This window comes from Mustela nivalis (genome assembly GCF_964662115.1).
Source record: "Mustela nivalis genome assembly, chromosome: 1".
Lineage (NCBI taxonomy): Eukaryota > Metazoa > Chordata > Mammalia > Carnivora > Mustelidae > Mustela > Mustela nivalis.
Window position 1 is genome coordinate 149,833,359 of NC_139020.1, and position 18,338 is coordinate 149,851,696.

Below are 18,338 nucleotides of genomic sequence, written 5' to 3' on the forward strand. Positions count from 1 at the left end.
GTTGGGAGAGGGGCAGAAGTGGTAGGAAATGAGCATTGTCCTCAGTGAGCTTTGAAGGTTGACAGAACAGTTTAGGTCGATACAGGTAGGGTAAGTAGTAGCTACTCCCTGGGCGGTGTCACAGCTGGTGTATGTAGGCACAGCAGTAACCTGATGGGTTGGCTAGAGTTGGGGCAGTGACAAAAGAAGGCAGGTGATGGAAGCTCTCAGCAATGAGGGTTTGGTTGCTGTGGACTGAGCCACGTGAAAGGCCAAAGACCCTGGGTCTGAGCATCATTCGGTCCAGAGTGGAGGTAGAGGCGTTTTTGTAACCCGAACAAGTCCTGTGTGAGAGGAGAGGCATTGAACTTGGGAAGAGCTCATTGCCAGAAAGTTCAGAAAGGCCCAGTTGGATTTGTGAAAGGAAAGCCATACGGAAGAATTCTTGACAGCCATCTGACTAATATGTAAGAGTTTGTTTGAAGGGATCCTGAATTTATGGCTGGGGTAGGACATCTGAGAAGGAGCAAAATAGAAGGAGACTCAGTGGATGGTACTTTGAGTCCTTTTCAGCTTGAGTTGTTTTCCAGGTACACTGCATCAGCACAGAATTTACTCCCCGGAAGCACGGAGGTGAGAAGGGAGTGCCTTTCAGGATTCAGGTCGACACCTTTAAGCAGAATGAAAACGGAGAATACACGGATCATCTACACTCAGCTAGCTGCCAAATCAAAGTGTTTAAGGTACGTGATAGAAACTGGGCTTTTTAGAAAGACCCAGTTGTGCTTGTAAATTGTCCATCTTCAGCCTGATGGAGGAAATCATGCACTTTGTTTTTAAGCCTAAAGGTGCAGACAGGAAACAAAAAACGGACCGAGAGAAGATGGAGAAGAGAACAGCTCACGAGAAGGAAAAGTATCAGCCATCCTATGACACCACCATCCTCACCGAGGTAATGTGGGGCTGCGTTTTGGTTTCTGAGGAGAAGCAGTGCTTTGATAGTAGCACTCGCTCTACGGAGGAGTTTTGCTACAAAGGGGTTGGGGAAGATTGGGTGGTAGATTGACATAATGTTCTTTGTGAAATTTGCGGGGGAAAGATTTTATTTAAATTGGGGGTTTTAAATAGATTAGTTTCCTGGGTGGGGTCATGAATGAAGATGCTGAAATCCCAATCTGGTCTCAGAAACAGACCTTACAAACCCTGAAGTTGGCAAGAGATTAAGTCGGGGCCTAGAATGTCTGATTTTTGTCACTGCTGGGGTTTTGCATTTTCTTTAACTTTGAATCCTGCTAGTCATACATTTGTTTAATTGGACTGCAGAAACATAAAACAGGGTATTAGATCTTTCTTTGTATAATGAAAAGACATTGATCCCAATCTTTGGTGTTTGTCCAGATGAGGCTTGAGCCTATAATTGAAGATGCAGTTGAACATGAGCAGAAAAAGTCCAGCAAGCGGACTTTGCCAGCAGACTACGGTGATTCTCTGGCAAAGCGAGGCAGTGTAAGGGACTTCTGCTTCTCTTTTCATTGTGCAAGAAACCTTGTGCAGTGTTAGATATAGGATCAACTTCCACCGAAAAGTAAAGCCAAATTTGTTTTTGATGTCCTTGTCTTGATTTAATTTGCTTTTGTTTAGACTTCCTGCTTTCTGTTTGTTCCTCACTGAGGAAAATTTCCTAAATCTAACACTTTAAAACAAAGTTGACCATAGTGGGTGGTTTTGGAGGGAAAAACGACACTCAAAAATGTGTTCCCTCCCTGTCTCCTCCCCCTCCTCCCTCCCTCCCTCTCTCTCCTCTGCACACACACTTCCTTCAAGAGCACTGAAATTAATTGAAAATACTTTCTTTAGTAAAATAGTCATCTTTTTTGTGTAATTAAAGGTTTTGCTTTCTCATGTGTATAACTGATAAGAAACTGTCATGGATATTTAGAGACATGATGGCAGCAAACTTGACATTAACATTGCAATACTTTGTGTCACATTTCCCTGCATGTAGGATAAGAATGTGCGTCTGTCTGTGCTTTTAAATGCCTGTTTGGCAGCACTGGTAGAAAGAAATCTTTGCATTGGTGTTTCCTCTTGCCTCCTGCATTGTGATCTTCTGCTGCAGGCCAGAATAGGCACCTTGGTACCCTCAGACCTGTTTGCCCCAACATCCAGTCAGGGGGTTTGGCTTTGTCAGCTTCAGGGCAGCAGATCTTTATTTCATGACCCAGTTCTGTATCAAATGGTCCACCAAGGTTTATCGTATTTTTAGACTTTGATCACAACTTACCCACAGTATATGTAAACACAGAGCATTCTCGAATTTTTAAAAGTAACTGTCATCATACGTATTGTTGGCTACTCTCTTCATTTTATTGCAGCGTTTATACTATCAAGGTGCCAAACGTGGGATTTCCACGCTTACGTATGTATGTGTAATTTGCTGTGCTATGAAAGTCACAGGCACTATCACAGGAACCTCATTTCCAAGCTAAAGCATAGCATGACAGTATTTTAAGTGCTTCTTTATGCAGTAACCCTGAAAATGTAGTCATCTGGATGGATGGGGAGCATACATGATGCATTTTCTTTAACTGGGCTTTTTGGATTTGGGTCAGGGGTTGTGTGGAACGACTATATGCTCCTACCCCAGAAGGCCCCTCTCCAATTTTATGTTGTTAATCCTCTGTCTCATTTCCCAGCTGAAGACTCACAGATAGTTCTTGGTAAACTTTTCTGGGGGAGATCCTGGTAACTCAATTCACTTTACCCTTCTTGTTGGAAATGACTTAATTAAAAGGAATGGGTTCTGATATTTCATAAATTAATCTGGAGATGGTAGAATTTGTTGGTAAATTATTAATGATTCTTAACTCAAGTCTAAAGTGTGCAAAACGTCAGCAGTTCACTGGCCTGGGATTTCACATCTTCCTAGAGCGTGTTGTTTGCTCCCCTGAGCTGAGTTAGGTTGGGTTAAAATACTTGTAGGGGGTGGTTAGAGATCCTCTTTGAAACCTGTTTTTAAAAAGCAAGGTACAGGTTAATGTTAAAAAAAGTCTGCAGCATTTCCTACATTTCTGCAAGTGCCTACAAAGAAAGGCCAGCATTTCTCACAGTTGTTGGATAGTGACAGTTGACTTTTGTTAGGAAGGGAGGTTAGGTTCCCATGTTAAAAGGCATTGCATGAACTGGTCCCACACTGAATAGAGGCCCTACTGCTGGTTAATAGAGGTGAAACCTTTAATGCGTCCTCTGGTCTTGATCTCTGAGCTGTGTTGCACTGGCTCACCTCGGGGCTGCCAGTGTCTCCACTCTAAGGTGGGTCGGTGTTTCCCAGTCTATCAGAGGCGGGACTTTGTTCACAGTGCACAGAAACTGTGCCCACATGAGTCCAAGCCACATGTTGCTGGGGCTGTCATGAATTATAGACTCTCCTCGGGAACAAAGGCAGTCCCACACTGCTTACCTTTACACTCAGGGAGGCAGGACAAGGTAGGAGAAACATCGGGCTAGTCTTCCTCCATGTGCTTTGCCCTCCTGGTTTCAGACTGGAAGAGAAGCCCGTAAGATATGGGCAGGCAGGCCATAGTGTGGCAAGCAGCCTGGCCATCGGACATCCTGCCACCCATTACTCCCAAAAAGCCAAGGTCTCCTAGCAGGACCAGTTTTCTCCAAACACTGATTTCCTGGTGTTCAGTGAGTCTGGCCTTCTATTTATTGGGCAAGTTTTAGATGTCGGCCATTGTTTAGCAGCCCTGCTTTTCTACTATTCAAGGAATCGAGCTTGTGTTAAAGTGAAATAGGTGTGTTTATGGAGGTCCTATACCTTGGTTGTCCCCGCCATCTTCCTGTGCTGTTAACTTGAAGCTGTTGATGGCTTCATGTCTACAGACAGTGGGCAGTGATGAGCAGGTATGCAGAGGCTTGATATTAAAAGGTTCACCCCACTTAGATATGCATGTTAGATTACCTCGTGTTTTATATCTGGGGAGGATGGTGTAGCATGAAAATCGTCTTCCAGGTAGTGGAGCTGATTATGGGCATGAGGCATCCAGAAAGTTACTAGATCTGTTAGCTGCTTCCTCAAACCGCATAACCAGGGGACGTGCTACTCTGTCAGGTGAAGGGAGAGTCAGGTGAAGGGAGAAACAAGGCCCCAGTTTGAAAGGAGGGGGCCCTGTTGTGCAAAAGGTTGTTGAGAATGAAATTGGTGTGCGTGCAGTGAGTTCAGCTGTCCTGTCCAGCTATATTTGATTGCTTTTTTGAAAGCTAGTAGTAGTTGAAACAGTAAGTCTGTAATCACTTTTCCAGTTTTTGAGGGAATACACAATGGGTGGTTGTAAAGAATGTTGAGAACCTGGGATTTGTTTTATTTTCCCTCTATCCGTACTTCTTCTTCTTCTTCTACTTTTTTTTTTTTTTTTTTTTTAAAGATTTTATTTATTTATTTGACAGAGAGAGAGCACAAGTAAGCAGAGCGGCAGGCAGAGGGAGAGAGAGAAGCAGGCTCTCTGCTGAGCAGGGACCCTGATGCGAGGCTCAATCCCAGGACCCTGGAATCAGGACCTGAGCCGAAGGCAGCCAATTAACCAACTAAGCCACCCAGGCGCCCCTCTATCCATACTTCTGATGGGTGTCAGACTCGTTGTAAGCACCTGTAACCGTCGGGGAGACTAGTTTCTGCCCTCAGTGCTTCACAGTCTCTTAGCTCCTTCACACTGGGGTCTGGACACTTCTACACGCAAAAGAATTTTGGAAAAGTATGTACTCCCTTGCACGTTTTCAGGTTGACGTGAAAATTTTCATCATAAATCTAAACAGTTGCAAAGAAGACAGTTTTCTGGCATCATGAATATTTGTATTATAATTTAAGATAAAACTGCTATACTACTTTTGGAAGTGTATTCATAGCAATTTGACACCCATTATCATTCATTTAAATAGCTCATGATGAAGCTCTTTAGTTAAGTCTGAAATTTTATCCCGCTCTTCCTTCATGATCTCTTTTCTCTTCCACTCCCCATAAATAATTTCATCCAATATGATGTACTTTTATGCCTGAAAATCTTTACTTTTTTACTTTTTTAAAGATTTATTTGTTTATTTGACAGAGAGGTAGCATCGAGAGAGGGAACACAAGAGGGGAGAGTTGTAGAGGGAGAAACGGGCTTCCTGCTGAGTCCCTGCGGGGCTCGATCCTAGGACCCTGGGATCAGGACCTGAGCCGAAGGCAGGCACTTAACAACTGAGCCACCAGGCGCCCCTGAAAATCTTTTTTTAAAGATTGATTGATTTATTAGAGAGCACATGCAGTGAGCAGGGGGAAGCGTAAGGGGGCAAAGGGGGGGGAGAGGGAGAGAATCAGACTTCCTGAGGTACTGAGCTTGACAAGGGGCTCAATCTCACAACCCTGAGATCATGACCTGAGCTGAAACCAAGAGTCAGATGCACAACTGACTGAACCACCAAGGTGTCCCTGCCTAAAAATCTTAATGTTTTATCACCCTGGTTACCTTTTTTTTTTTTTTTTAAAGATTTTATTTATTTGACAGAGATCACAAGTAGGCATAGAGGCAGGCAGAGAGAGAGAGAGGGAAGCAGGCTCCCTGCTGAGCAGAGAGCCTGATGCGGGGCTCAATCCCAGGACCCTGAGATCATGATCTAAGCTGAAGGCAGAGGCTTAACCCACTGAGCCACCCAGGTGCCCCACCCTGGTTACTTCTTTATGACAGACTTACAGAAACTGAGATTTATAATTTCCTTTGACCATAAAGCCTGTCAGTTGAGCAGTTTTTTTTTTTTTTTAGGTAGATCATTGTGAGGCTTGAACTCATGACCGCGAGATTAAGAGCCACATGCTCTATAGACTGAGCTACCCAGGCTGCCCAAGAAATTGAAAACTACTTATGACTGGTACCAGTTTATCAAAACAACAAATCATACACATTTTGATGAACAGCTGTTTAATTATAAAAATAGAAATGTTATTGGAAATATGTCATGAAGAATGAGACAGGATAGAATGCAATCAAATTCTAGATTTTTTTTTTTTTTAAGATTTTATTTATTTGACAGACAGAGATCACAAGCAGGCAGAGAGGTAGGCAGAGAGAGAGGAGGAAGCAGGCTCCCTGCTGAGCAGAGAGCCCGATGTGGGACTCGATCCCAGGACCCTGAGATCATGACCTGAGCCGAAGGCAGCGGCTTAACCCACTGAGCCACCCAGGCGCCCCTAGATTTTTTTAATAGATAAGAGAAACTTCATTTAGATGTGCTTATTTTTCTTTTATCGGTGTCATTCAAGTCTTGAAATTCCTGTTGAATTATCTGCACAAAATCCCAGTGACCTATTTTTGTATGAACTGGTAGATTATTTCAGTACGTGTCAGCTGACACCAGGTCTCCTTCAGTTTTTGAAGACAAGGATTTGAAAACTGCCTGACATACAGAAGAATTTACATTTTTAGAATTTATTTATTTATTTCAAAGATTTTATTTATTTCAGTGAGTGAGTGAGAACGTGAGAGGGGAGGGGGTCAGAGGGAGAAGCAGACTCCCTACTGAACACAGAGCCCAGTGTGGGGACTTGATCCCAGGACTCTGGGATCTTGACCTGAGCCAAAGGCAGACGCTTAACTGACTGAGCCACCCTGGTGCCACTGGAAGAGTTGTTTTAGATCACGTACTTTTAAAATTTATCCTAGTGTCTTTGAATGGTCTTTTGCTTGGTTTGGGGGAGGGTTTTCTATCTCCTGTCCATGGTGAGGTATGACGACTATTTTGTGTAAAATGGGAGCACAGTGATTCTGAAGGGGGCCTTGAAACCGAGGATGTCCTAACACAGACTCATTCTAGAGGGAATATCCGGGAGTGAGATGGACTCGCTCTGTACATAGCTCAGGTTTGAAGGCTCATCCTTGGCTGCCCTGGCTTGCTCAGCCCGCTCAGCATGCTTTTGACTTTAGCTTTTTCACCTCTCCTGATTGTAATAATCAATGCGTCTTTGTATCTTTGCTCTATCTTTGGTCAGAATGGTACATGGGGTTGAAAAATACCCTAGTTCACCGTGCATCTTTCAGAAACTGTAAAGAGTAAACATGTAGAGAGAGAGACATGGGCAGCATGGTACATGTTGATGTGTGTTGATGCCCGGCCTGTCTTATTTGCTTGGGGATTATTAATCTTAGAGGATTCCAAAGAAAGCAAGGGGGTACTGGCTAGGCTGCTCTGGGTTAGCGGGCAAAGGAGTGCTAGGGGGACAGAGCCACTGTCCTGGTCACCATAGGTGTCAGATGCTGCTTGTGAATCCATTCTTGCTTCTGCTGTTCTAAACTTTGATAGGTACCTGCTACAGAACTGATAAAGTGGGGAGTGAAAGTTCTTAGAAGCCAGCTGTACAGAAGTGTACGTTAAAAATGCCTGCATACATTTTGCTGCTGTCATCACTTCAGGTCTTCCCTGAGATTAAGCAGTGTGTAGTCGCGGGTGGCAAGTAAAGCCACACAGAAGTAATAAATCTGATGTTTCAGGGAGGTTGCTTGATGAGTGTCAGGTGTCTTGTGTTTTATAACCTTGCATTTGGCCAGACTAGAGAGTGACTTACGAAAATATTTTTCCGTACACTTCTAAAAGCATCTCATTAATTTATTTTTGTTTCTATCCTTAGTGTTCTCCATGGCCCGATACCCCCACAGCCTACGTGAATAGCAGCCCTTCCACAGCGCCCGCCTTCACGTCCCCACAGCAGGGCACTTGCAGCATCCCCGACAGGTACCGCTTCGTGCCGTCGCTCGCCTGGGCCTGGCCACACTGTGCTCCTTCACTGCCCTCTCTCTCACTTCTCAGCATCCTCTTTTTTATATCTGAGGTTTATAGTCATGGGAGCTAGCCACCTCAGCTTGAGAGGAAAATTGTCTTTTCTTTGCCTGCCAGCCTTTTTGCTCTTCGCCCTTCATGCCTCATACATTCACAGCTGTAGGAATGGTAGAAAAGGAGGCATTTTCAAGGTACATTCTTTGTGAGAGAAAAAGAACATGAATGGAGTTCGTGGATAGTGGACAGTGAGTTATTAAGGTGAAACTGTGACTCGGATGGGTTCAGATTGCATTTAATATAAAGTACATCTGTCTTCAGTGCGCACCATATCAGAGAGCTGTTCCTGCTCTGCTTTTTCTGCCTCACGTTACACAGACTATTTACTTCTTTCTTTATTATGGTAAGTCTTTAAACTTACAGGAAAGACTTTCAATTTCTAAAACTTTACTGTGGTTTTAGAATTGGGGATGGTGGACTTGTTCTGTTTTATTCTCTGGCTATGATTGGCATCTGTAAACCCTGTGGGCTCTGGGTGGGGGCAGTCGGGATGCTGTCACATGGGTCCTGTAGGTGCCACGTGGTGCCGGAGGTGGGAGTGGGCTTGCCTTCCTGGGGCTCTGCTGAAGAGCTGATCCCGAGCAGGTCAGATCAGAAGTGCCCTGTTGTTGGGAGGTTTCTCACTGGGAAGGGAAAAATACACAAGATCGGGAGGGAAAGGTTCTTTTTCTTACACTCTGGCCATACCAACAGGTCTGTCTTTGTCAGCTGTGGCTACTATGACAGAACACCAGACCAGGGCCTTAGAGACAACAGAAACTTGTTTGTTGCAGTTGTGGAACTGGAAGTGTGAGGTCTGGGTGGTTCTGGTGAGGGCCCTCCAGGTTGCCCGTGCCACCTGGGTTCTCACGCAGTGGAGCAGATGCCCTTTTGATCTTGCCTTCCTGGTCCCTCCCTGGGGCGCCGCCTCCTCACTGTCATGCGGGGCGAGAGGGCAGGGGTGTGTGTGAGGATGGTCAGTGTATGCATTTTGAGGGAACACAAATATCCTGTCTGTAACAGAGTCTGATAAGAACACAAAAAACATGTTTTTTCCTGTGAAGATGAGTAGAGCAGCAGGCAGCTCATCTTGTAGATCTTTGTGCTTTACGAGGAGGAACACACTCTTGGACTCTACGTTGGAGAGCCCAGGGACTGGCATGTCCCCATGTGGGGGCCATTCTTGTCTTACAGCACAGGCCGAGTGGTCTTGGGCAGAGGTCATGACTTCAGAGGCGGGCTCTGGGCTCCTGCACTGCTGGCTGAGCACACAGCTTCTGGGAGCAGCTTTGCCCTGTGCTGGCCAGGAGCTGTGCTCTCCGGGTGACACACACCTTCCGTGTCTGTGTAGGCCGATAGGGAGAGTCACGTCAGCATCATAACTTACATAACTGAAGTACAGGTGCTAAGAAAGGAGTCTGAGCCCAGGACCAGGAAGGCGCCACACTCCCTGTGGAGTTGTCTTCATTTTTGTTTGATCTTAAAAACTCAAGGAGAGTGGCACGCCTTTGTTCCTTTTGCTTCCCTGAATTTCCCCTTCATTAATCATGGGTAAATGTATTAATTAAACAGATGATCATTTTCCATTTTTATTTAGGACTATTTCTTGGACCTCCTTATTTTATTAAGTGTGTGAGTGTACGTGTGTGTGTATTTTGCAGTTACTTTTAACTCTATCTTGATTTCTCATATAATTTTCTTACTAAAATGAATGAGTTTCCTTCATTTTCCTGGCACCCCTGAAATAATTGGAATCCTTTTGTTTCCTAAAACTTGAAGTTCTTACTTGGAACTGCTAGAGAAGAGGAGGATGAGGTGCTTGCTGAACAGCCTCCTGTTACTTTCCTCATACTCACTGCCTGACCAGTGGTGCCAGCATTCTCAATCACAGATCTACACGCTCTGTCCTACAGTATTATGTTACACTGACCCAGTTTAATAGCCTTTAATGTCTTGGTTTTAAGTGTGTGTGTGTGTGTGTGTGTGTGTGTATAATAATTCTCCTCTCCTTCCTTCTCTTCTCCCCAGCAATTCTTCTTCCCCAAACCATCAGGGAGATGGAGTTTCACAGGCCTCCAGTGAAGTAAGTGTCCTCATCCTGAAGCTGTCCGATGCTCTAAGGGGCCTGCATTTTTGAGGCTCTTACAGGGGCTTGAGGCATCATTTGGGCCTCTGAGTAATCAGACCTGTCCTCCTCTTGAGTGGGTTTGTTTTTTGGTTTTGTTTGGGTTTTTTTTGCTTTAAACTTGGAGTATTTCTTGTTTTGTTTAAATGTTAATAACTTGCCAGTGACTTGGGTTTTTTATTAAGTTTGAATAGTTTCTGTTTGTGTTCATTTTCCTTGTTAATAGCAACTTCAGCCTTCAGCCACGATCCAGGAAACCCAACAATGGCTGCTCAAAAACAGATTCTCTTCCTACACAAGACTGTTTTCCAATTTTTCAGGTATGTTTTGTGTTTGTGTATGTTTGTGTACATGTGTGTTTTGTGCTTGTTTCTGTACTTTTATTAACCTTGATTTAAAAATTTTTTGAAGTTATGATGGAGTCATACCAGTTTCACCTCTTGTGTTAGGAAGCTGACATCAGTAGTCTCCCAGTTCACTAGTTTCAGGTACCTTCATCTTTGTATAGGTGTATACAGTTCTATCCAGTTTCTCTCATTTTATTAACTTCATTTTGAAGTAATTTTGCCTTATTGTCTTTTGCAAAGATAGAGATGTTCTGTGAACCCTTCACTCAATTTCTTATGTAATCATAGTATGATAGCAAAACTAGGAGGGGCGCCTGGGTTAAGCCTCTGCCTTTGGCCCAGGTCATGATCCCAGGGTCCTGGGATCGAGCCCTGCATTGGGCTCTCTGCTCAGCAGGGAGCCTGCTTCCTCCTCTCTCTCTCTCTGCCTGCCTCTCTGCCTACTTGTGATCTCTGTCAAATAAATAAATAAAATGTTTTTTTAAAAAAAAAAGAAGCAAGGGAGATAAAAAAAAAACAACAATAACTAGGAAATAGACATTGGTGCAACATGTGTATATAGGTCTGTGTCATTTTATCAACATATGGACTCGTATAACCACTACCAAAGTTAAGATACAGAATTATGACATCACCACAAGGATTTCCCTTAGGCTTCCCTCCCCCTCCCCCACCATACCTACACCCTGGCAGCCCTTAATCTGGTTTGTCTCTTGGACTTTATTATTTCAAGACTATTATTATATACATGGAATCACAGAATATGTGACCTTATGAGACTGACTTTTTCTCTGCTCAGCATGATAATGCCCTTGAGTCCATCCAAGTGATTATGTATATCAGTAGTTCCTCTTTATTGCTATGTAGTAGTGTGTGGTATTAATCTACTCGGATATGGTTTCTGTGTACTTAAGTTCAAGTTTTTTCTTGCAGTGTTAGCTAAGGGAGTATGTAGGTGGGTTTTTTTGGTATTTTTTTGTTTGTTTGGGTTTGTTTGGTTTGTTTTTTAAAGATTTTATTTATTTATTTATTGGTTATCACAAGTAGGCAGAGAGGCAGGCAGAGAGAGAGGGGAAAGCAGGCTCCCTCCTGAGCAGAGCGCCAGATGCGGGCCTTAATCCCAGGACCCTGAGACCATGACCTGAGCTGAAGGCAGAGGCTTAACCCACTGAACCACCCAGGAACCCTGTTTGTTTGTTTTTAAGATTCTATTTATTTATATGAGGGAGAGACAGAGAGAGCACAAGTCGGGGAAGGAGCAGAGGCAGAGAATATCTAAGCAGGCTCCCTCTGAGTGTGGAGCCTGACACAGGGTTCGATCACATGACCTATGAGATCAGGACCTCAGTCGAAACAAAGAGTCAAACGCTTAACTGACTGAGCCACTCAGGCACCCCTGTTGATGGAATTTTAAAAGGAACCAAGTGGAGCTTCTCCAGGTGGTGCTCTAGGAAACCTGTTTGGAGAGATAGTGATAGACTATGTGGGGCAGGGGCAGCATTTCCCAAGTGTGTTTGGCCCTGAGACCCTTTTCCTGGCTACACACCTGCTGAGAGTTGCTGGGCCACAGTAAACTGGTAGAGACCTTGCCTTGCCCGCGGTGCTGTGGGGCCAGGGCAGGGCAGTGCAAGGCTTTGAAGGGACAGAACTATGTGCACACACCTGGCCTAGGGGAGAGCTTGATTGCACAAAGAACATGATTTCCTCTTCTGTCAGCCGTTTATTGTTGTTCTACAAGTAGTCATTCCCTGTGTAGTTCTTTGTCTCTTGAAGATTTATTTATTTATTTGAGAGAGAGAGCATGAGAGGGGAAAGGTCAGAGGGAGAAGCAGACTCCCTGATGAGCAGGGAGCCTGATGTGAGACTCGATTCTGGAACTCCAGGACCATGACCCAAGCTGAAGATAGTCGCTTAACCACCCAGGTGCCCTTTGTCCTTTAAAATTAAAGTAATGGATGAAAGTCTTGCTAGCTTGTAGCCATATTTTTATATTACTATATCTTTGTGAAAAATTGGAAATTTAAAAATTTCATTGGGAATGATCTTTTTTTTTTTTTTTCTTTTAAAGATTTTATTTATTTATTTGTCAGAGAGTTAGAGCAAGCACAGGCAGACAGAGTGGCAGGCAGAGGCAGAGGGAGAAGCAGGCTCCCTGCAGAGCAAGGAGCCCAAAGTGGGACTCGACCCCAGGACGCTGGGATCATGACCTGAGCCGAAGGCAGCTAGCTGCTTAACCAACTGAGCCACCCAGGCATCCCTGGGGAAGATGGATCTTGAACCCTCATAGGAAAGACTTGAAGAGCAGAGTACATACAAAAAGCTCTGGCAGTGGGAACCAAGGGAGGTCCTGTTTCGTGAATACAGGTTTCTGTCTGGAGAAGTTTCAGCTCTTTTTGCTGTGAGCATCGTTCCCTCGGCTTGGCCTCCTGCATTTCCCTTACACAGGAGCTGCCCAGCTAACAGAATGGGGAGGAGAAGCAGGAAGCTGCTGGCTCAGAGCCTGTGGCCATTCATCTTGAGAAAAGGCTGTGCACACGAGTGTCCAGTTCTTTGTGCGAGTTGAGATTCACACACACATCTCTGGCCACAGCTGTGGGACTCCGCAGAGAGTGAGGAGATAGCCAGTCTTTGCTTCCCTGGCTCTGGAAAACGACTCCTTTAGTGTTTGTGTCTCCTGGAGGTGGGCTTCTGTGGTCTTTATTTCTTTTACAAGGTAGGAAGTTATCAGGCTCTCACCTTCAAGCCTTCAAAAATAGATAACCCCGTGACCTTGTTACATACCTAAGCGGGTATTTATTGCATGGAAGTCATGCCTTAATCCCAGAGGGTATCTTAATTATAGCAATAAACTACACCTTGAATGTTAATAAAAAACAGATTGTGGACACAAACATAAAGTAGGAGAGGATGAACTTCCATGTAACCATCCCAGCCTTTGGTTGGTTTTGCTCTCTACTCTTTTCCATCCCACTTTTCTAATCTATTTTGAAGCAGATCCTAGATGCTATGTTATTTACACTTAGCAGTGATTTGGGGAAATCGTAAGTGTAATGTGTGAGTCTGTGCCATGTTTTTGCTTTCATTTTAAAACTGGCTTCTGTGAAAGTAATGTTGCAGAATGTTTGGAAGTTGCAGTATCACTCAGAGGGAGCCAACTTGGGCAGGTCCCCAAAACTCTAGACTTCCATTTCCTCTTTTTATAAAATAAAACCTTATTATTGTGACCTCAAGGTTAATTATCAGGGGTCAGAATCCTGCTTATCCACAAAACCAGCAGCCAGCCAAAACAAGGTGGGTGGTGAAGTCGTGTACTGGGAACAGACAGCCCTGTAGGCCCCATTCATCTGTCCGATTGACCTGCATCTGGGCTTCTGCGCTCCTCCTTGATTCAGGACATGGAAACGCCAGCAATGTATTTATTTATTTATTTATTTTCTCTGTGGGATAGGGAGTGTGTGTATGCTCTTGTGTTTGTGTCTGTGAGTGTACACACAGGAGACTGTGATGGTTCTGAGGGACAGTTCACCGTGTGAAGACTGATGCTGTAACTAGTCGTGCTGTTGTTTTTCCATCTCTGAAAAGAAGCTCTTTTTGCTGTTCTCCAGGTGCCGACTTATTAAAACTGACAAAGGAGGATCTAGTACAAATTTGTGGTGCAGCCGATGGAATTCGGCTCTATAATTCCCTGAAGTCCAGGTAAAATACAGCGTTTAAAAGGAACTGTTGGCTTGTGATGAGGACAGACTTTTTTGTGGGGAGCTCTGGTGGGATGCTTTCCGGCATGGGCGCTGTGGGGTGTCGGGCCTCGTGCTCGGGAGGAGACTGTTCTGTGTGCACCCTCAGGGCAGGCACTGATGAGGGCAGAGGTAGACTGTAAGACTGTAGAAATGCACACGCGCAGTACTGATTTCTTGAAGACCATTCAATCGAATCTTACTAACTTTAAATCGCTGACTTAATCTTGAAACTTAAATTTACCAGTATCTGACACACCAGCTCAGTGGTTTAGAGTCTGGATCATCAGATTAGACCACCTGTGATAGTTGGTGTGAGGTGTGTGTTTTTATATTTTTATTAGTCATTTATTTTGTGTAAAGAAATGATACCGTAAAGTTCTCGTAAGGAGATAGAACTTCGAGTCCTGTAGTGGTCTTTTGTACCCGCTGTGGCTTTTCTCCCATCCGCTCATGTGGGGCGTCTTCTGATTGCAGGTCGGTTAGGCCCCGCCTGACCATCTATGTCTGCCAGGAGCAGCCGAGCAGCTCACCGCTGCAGGGCCAGCAGCCGGCTGGCGGCGGAGGCGACAGTGGCAGTGGGACACCCTATGGTGGGTCCTGAGGGCATCACAGCTTCCCATCGCACCCTTTCTGTCACGGAGGCAGAAGCAGGAAGGTCCCGAGCGGGGCTTGGAAGGACCGCTGAGCTGCCGGGGTGGGACTGCGGACAGCAGGAGGGGCAGTGGTGCTGGGGCCAAGGCCTCGGGAAAGGGGGAGCTAGCTGCCTTTCTCTGCTCTTTCCACCACTCTCTGAGTCTCCTTTGTATTTGGCTTTATGTGCCGGAAAGTGCCAGTAAGTGAAAGACCAGCTTGAATGCCTTTTGGAGTTTTGCTGGCTTTTCGTCCCCCGTTAAATCTCAGATTTACTGAAATGATGACTGGTAGCTTGGCAAGAAAGCAGGAGGGTTTTTCTTTTCTTTTTTTTTCTTTCTCTCCCCTGCCCCCATTTTACTGACTGGGGAAAAACCTTAAAATATCACACGTGCAGAGATTCACATGTGTCCTAGCACTCAGTGTGTGGACTTGTCTCCAACAGACAGCCAACCAGTGCTCTGAGCTGTGTGCTGAGCGGCACCACGTCCTTGGAACACCGTTCTCACACTCCAGGCAATTCTCCATCCTGAGTCTCAGCAGACAGATGGAGTGCTGGCTGAGGGCGCAGACACACCTTGGCCCTTCTCTCCTCTAAATATGGCCCTCAAAAACAAAAGTAGCTAAGCTTTTAAAGGATGTGTTTTCTCACCTGTAAGGTTGGGTACCTCCCCTCTGCCCTTATTCTTAAGCAAAATAAGGGCAACACGCTCAGAACTCTCCAGAAAGAAGTATGTTATGGAATTCACAGAGGAAATCGGGTAGACCTACAAGTGTCACTTTGCGTTTGAAAAATCACAAAGTCTCTTGGGAGCTTTTCCACTTGGTGTCATTTTGACTTTAAAAGCTGTGAGTTTGAAGACTGAAGATGATAAAGTTAATCTGAAAGGATAAGATTCTAAAGGAGCTCTCCAGGTATCAGGATCTTGTGTATCATTTATGTCTATGTGGTCAGGCCTGTTGGACTTGGGAAGGTGTTTGTGGAGGAATGTAGGAAATGTTGGCCAGCTTACCCCTAGGGCAGGGGCATTTCCAGCAGACTTCCTTAAGAGGCCAAGTAGGGAATGCCTTGACCTTGTGGACTCTGGAGGCTCTTTCCCACCAGACAAAGTGATGGGTGCAGCCACATTCTGATACAGTTCTGTTGGAAAAGAACAAGTGAGGGCAGCCCTGGGCTTACACAGGCTTTAGTTCGGGGACTCTGCTCTAGATCAGCTCTGTCTCCCCTTGACTATAGTTCCACATTCGAAGCTTTCCATAATGTGTAATTAGCAGAGGTTTCCGTTACTGTAAGCACACGAGAAACCCTCTTGTTTGGGGAAGGTGCTGGAGAGTTCTAGCGTGATGATCTGCTCACTGGCTGGCTTGAGTCCATGACTGAGCAGGACCTGTAAGAGCCGTGCTCACTGCAGATGCACTTGGCAGCAGATGACAGCTGCTGCTAAGTGAAATGTTCCAGAAACACAGGCCTCTGGAGGACGCAGCAGCAGGCATCACGGTTCACATCCTTAGCTTTTTATGTGGTTGTCTTCTGTACCATGTTTCATTCTCTGGGGGATTCCTTCGGATAAATTTCCAGTAGTAGGATTACTGAATCAACAGTGACAGAGGTTTTTTATATATTGCTAGACACACATGATAATTTGAAAACTGTTTTCTTCAGCTGTAATTTACCATAAAATCCTTCCATTGTAAGTGTCCAGTTAAGGATATTTTAGTAAATTGAGAGTTTTGCAGTCACTACCACCATCAGGTTTTAGTCCCATTACTCCATAAAGTCCCCAGTGCCCATTTGCAGTTAATTCCTTTTTGTTTTTTAAGAAAAATGAAAACTTCAAATCCTTTTGTACAGATATTACTGTTAACATTTATTAAATTGTACCTGTGACCTTACTCATTATTATTTCAGTAGGGGGTAAGGGAGGAAAGAAATACTAGTTCCTGTTTTTAATTTATATATATATATATTTTTAATACTTTGAAAGTGGTGGTCTTAGAGATGAGGTGGAAAACAGATCAACAATTACTGCTAAAAAGCTACTCTTATTTTTTATTTCAGTTTATCATGCAATCTACTTGGAAGAAATGGTTGCTTCAGAAGTTGCTCGAAAACTTGCATTGGTGTTTAATATTCCTTTCCACCAGATTAACCAGGTCTACAGACAGGGGCCCACCGGTATTCACATTCTTGTTAGCGATCAGGTAATATGAACTTGCATGCCATCGCTGTTCCCTTCCACACTGGCATATCCTTTCTCTTTATCACTGAAGAACTATGGAAAAATTCTGTGATCCCTTTATGAAAGTACTCCGGAGAATCCATTTTAAAGAGCTGGTGTCAAATTTGTAAGAATCTAAAACCAGGAGTTTCAGATATCCTGGTGATACAAGGAATATAAACCCAGATCTGTGGCTTTGGCCCCTCTGCTCCCCTACCCTCCCTTAGACACTCACTGGGAACTTCGGGGGTAGCATGGCTTTGGCCCATTTTATGTCAGAAGTGTTTTCCTTTTGTCCACTATTGGATGATTGATCTTTATTTAAAAATATATATACATGTATATATATTTTTTTTATTTGAGAGAGAGAAAGCCCAAATGGTGGCAGGGAACAGAAGGCGAAGGAGAAGCAGAGTCCCCACTGAGCAGGGAGCCTGATGGGGGCTCGATCCGAGGGCCCTGGGATCATGACCTGAGCTGAAGGCAGGTGCTTAACTGACTGAGCCACTGAGGTGTCCCTGATGATTGATTTTTAAAAATGTTAAGGTTCTCCCAGTGTTCAGCAACAAACAGGTAATAATAGACCACTAACGCTGTGACTCTTTGTTAAGAGTTGTTACAGGACCTGGCCAGGAAAGCTCCCAGTGGGTCAGGTGGGTTGTGGTGCTATCTCAGGGACCAGACGTGGGCACGCCTGGTCAGCCTGAGGCCCTGCCAGTGTAGCAGGTGCGAATGTTTACCACCTCATGCTGCCTTCATGAGTTACTGTTTTGACAGCTGAGTTCTGTATTTGTGCAACAGCATATAGATGATGACATTTTCCTGGAACTGCTAATTCTACTCTTTTCTGATCAGCTCAGGAAAAAAACAGTTGGATCTTAATTGTTATCTGCTTTATCTTTCTAGATGGTTCAGAACTTTCAAGATGAGAGTTGTTTTTTATTCTTCACAGTAAAAGGTACTTTGCATGAGTGCATGTGTCTTGGAATGCTGAAATCATGAAAGATGGTGTGTGCTTGTAATCAGTAGTCACCTTGTGTGCTTACTTTTGAAAATGCTGGCTTACTAGTTTTAAGAGTTTGAAAAATGAATCAAGAGAATATTTCTAGTGGTTGTAATAGAAACTAACAAATAAGGAAAGGGGAGTCAGTCCCAGATTATTGGGAAAAAGTACTGAATTCAGCCACCATTTTCTTGAGTACCTTGTGTCAGACAGCTTTTGGTGCTAGAAAGGTCTTTTTTTTTTTTAAGTTTTTTTTTTTTTTTTAATTTGACAGAGAGATCACAAGTAGGCATAGAGGCAGGCAGAGAGAGAGAGAGAGGAGGAAGCAGGCTCCCTGCTGAGCAGAGAGCCCGATGCGGGACTCGATCCCAGGACCCTGAGATCATGACCCGAGCCGAAGGCAGTGGCTTAACCCACTGAGCCACCCAGGCGCCACTAGAAAGGTCTTTAACA

General features: G+C 44.5%; 1 protein-coding gene across 2 annotated transcripts in view; it reads left to right on the plus strand.

Annotated features, from left to right (window-relative positions):
- The window catches only part of UBP1 (upstream binding protein 1), a 58,773-nt gene that overhangs the window by 35,311 nt on the left and 5,124 nt on the right, over positions 1 to 18,338 (plus strand). Inside the window, exons 6-15 of one of the 2 annotated variants that reach the window (XM_082726035.1) lie at positions 570 to 722; positions 821 to 931; positions 1,378 to 1,485; positions 7,640 to 7,743; positions 9,853 to 9,907; positions 10,176 to 10,269; positions 13,902 to 13,992; positions 14,508 to 14,623; positions 16,723 to 16,865; positions 17,789 to 17,840. In XM_082726035.1, coding sequence (XP_082582161.1) covers positions 570 to 722; positions 821 to 931; positions 1,378 to 1,485; positions 7,640 to 7,743; positions 9,853 to 9,907; positions 10,176 to 10,269; positions 13,902 to 13,992; positions 14,508 to 14,623; positions 16,723 to 16,865; positions 17,789 to 17,840 — 1,027 coding nt within the window. The remainder of the gene's footprint in view (positions 1 to 569; positions 723 to 820; positions 932 to 1,377; positions 1,486 to 7,639; positions 7,744 to 9,852; positions 9,908 to 10,175; positions 10,270 to 13,901; positions 13,993 to 14,507; positions 14,624 to 16,722; positions 16,866 to 17,788; positions 17,841 to 18,338) is intronic. The other variant, XM_082726036.1, reaches the window with a different exon arrangement.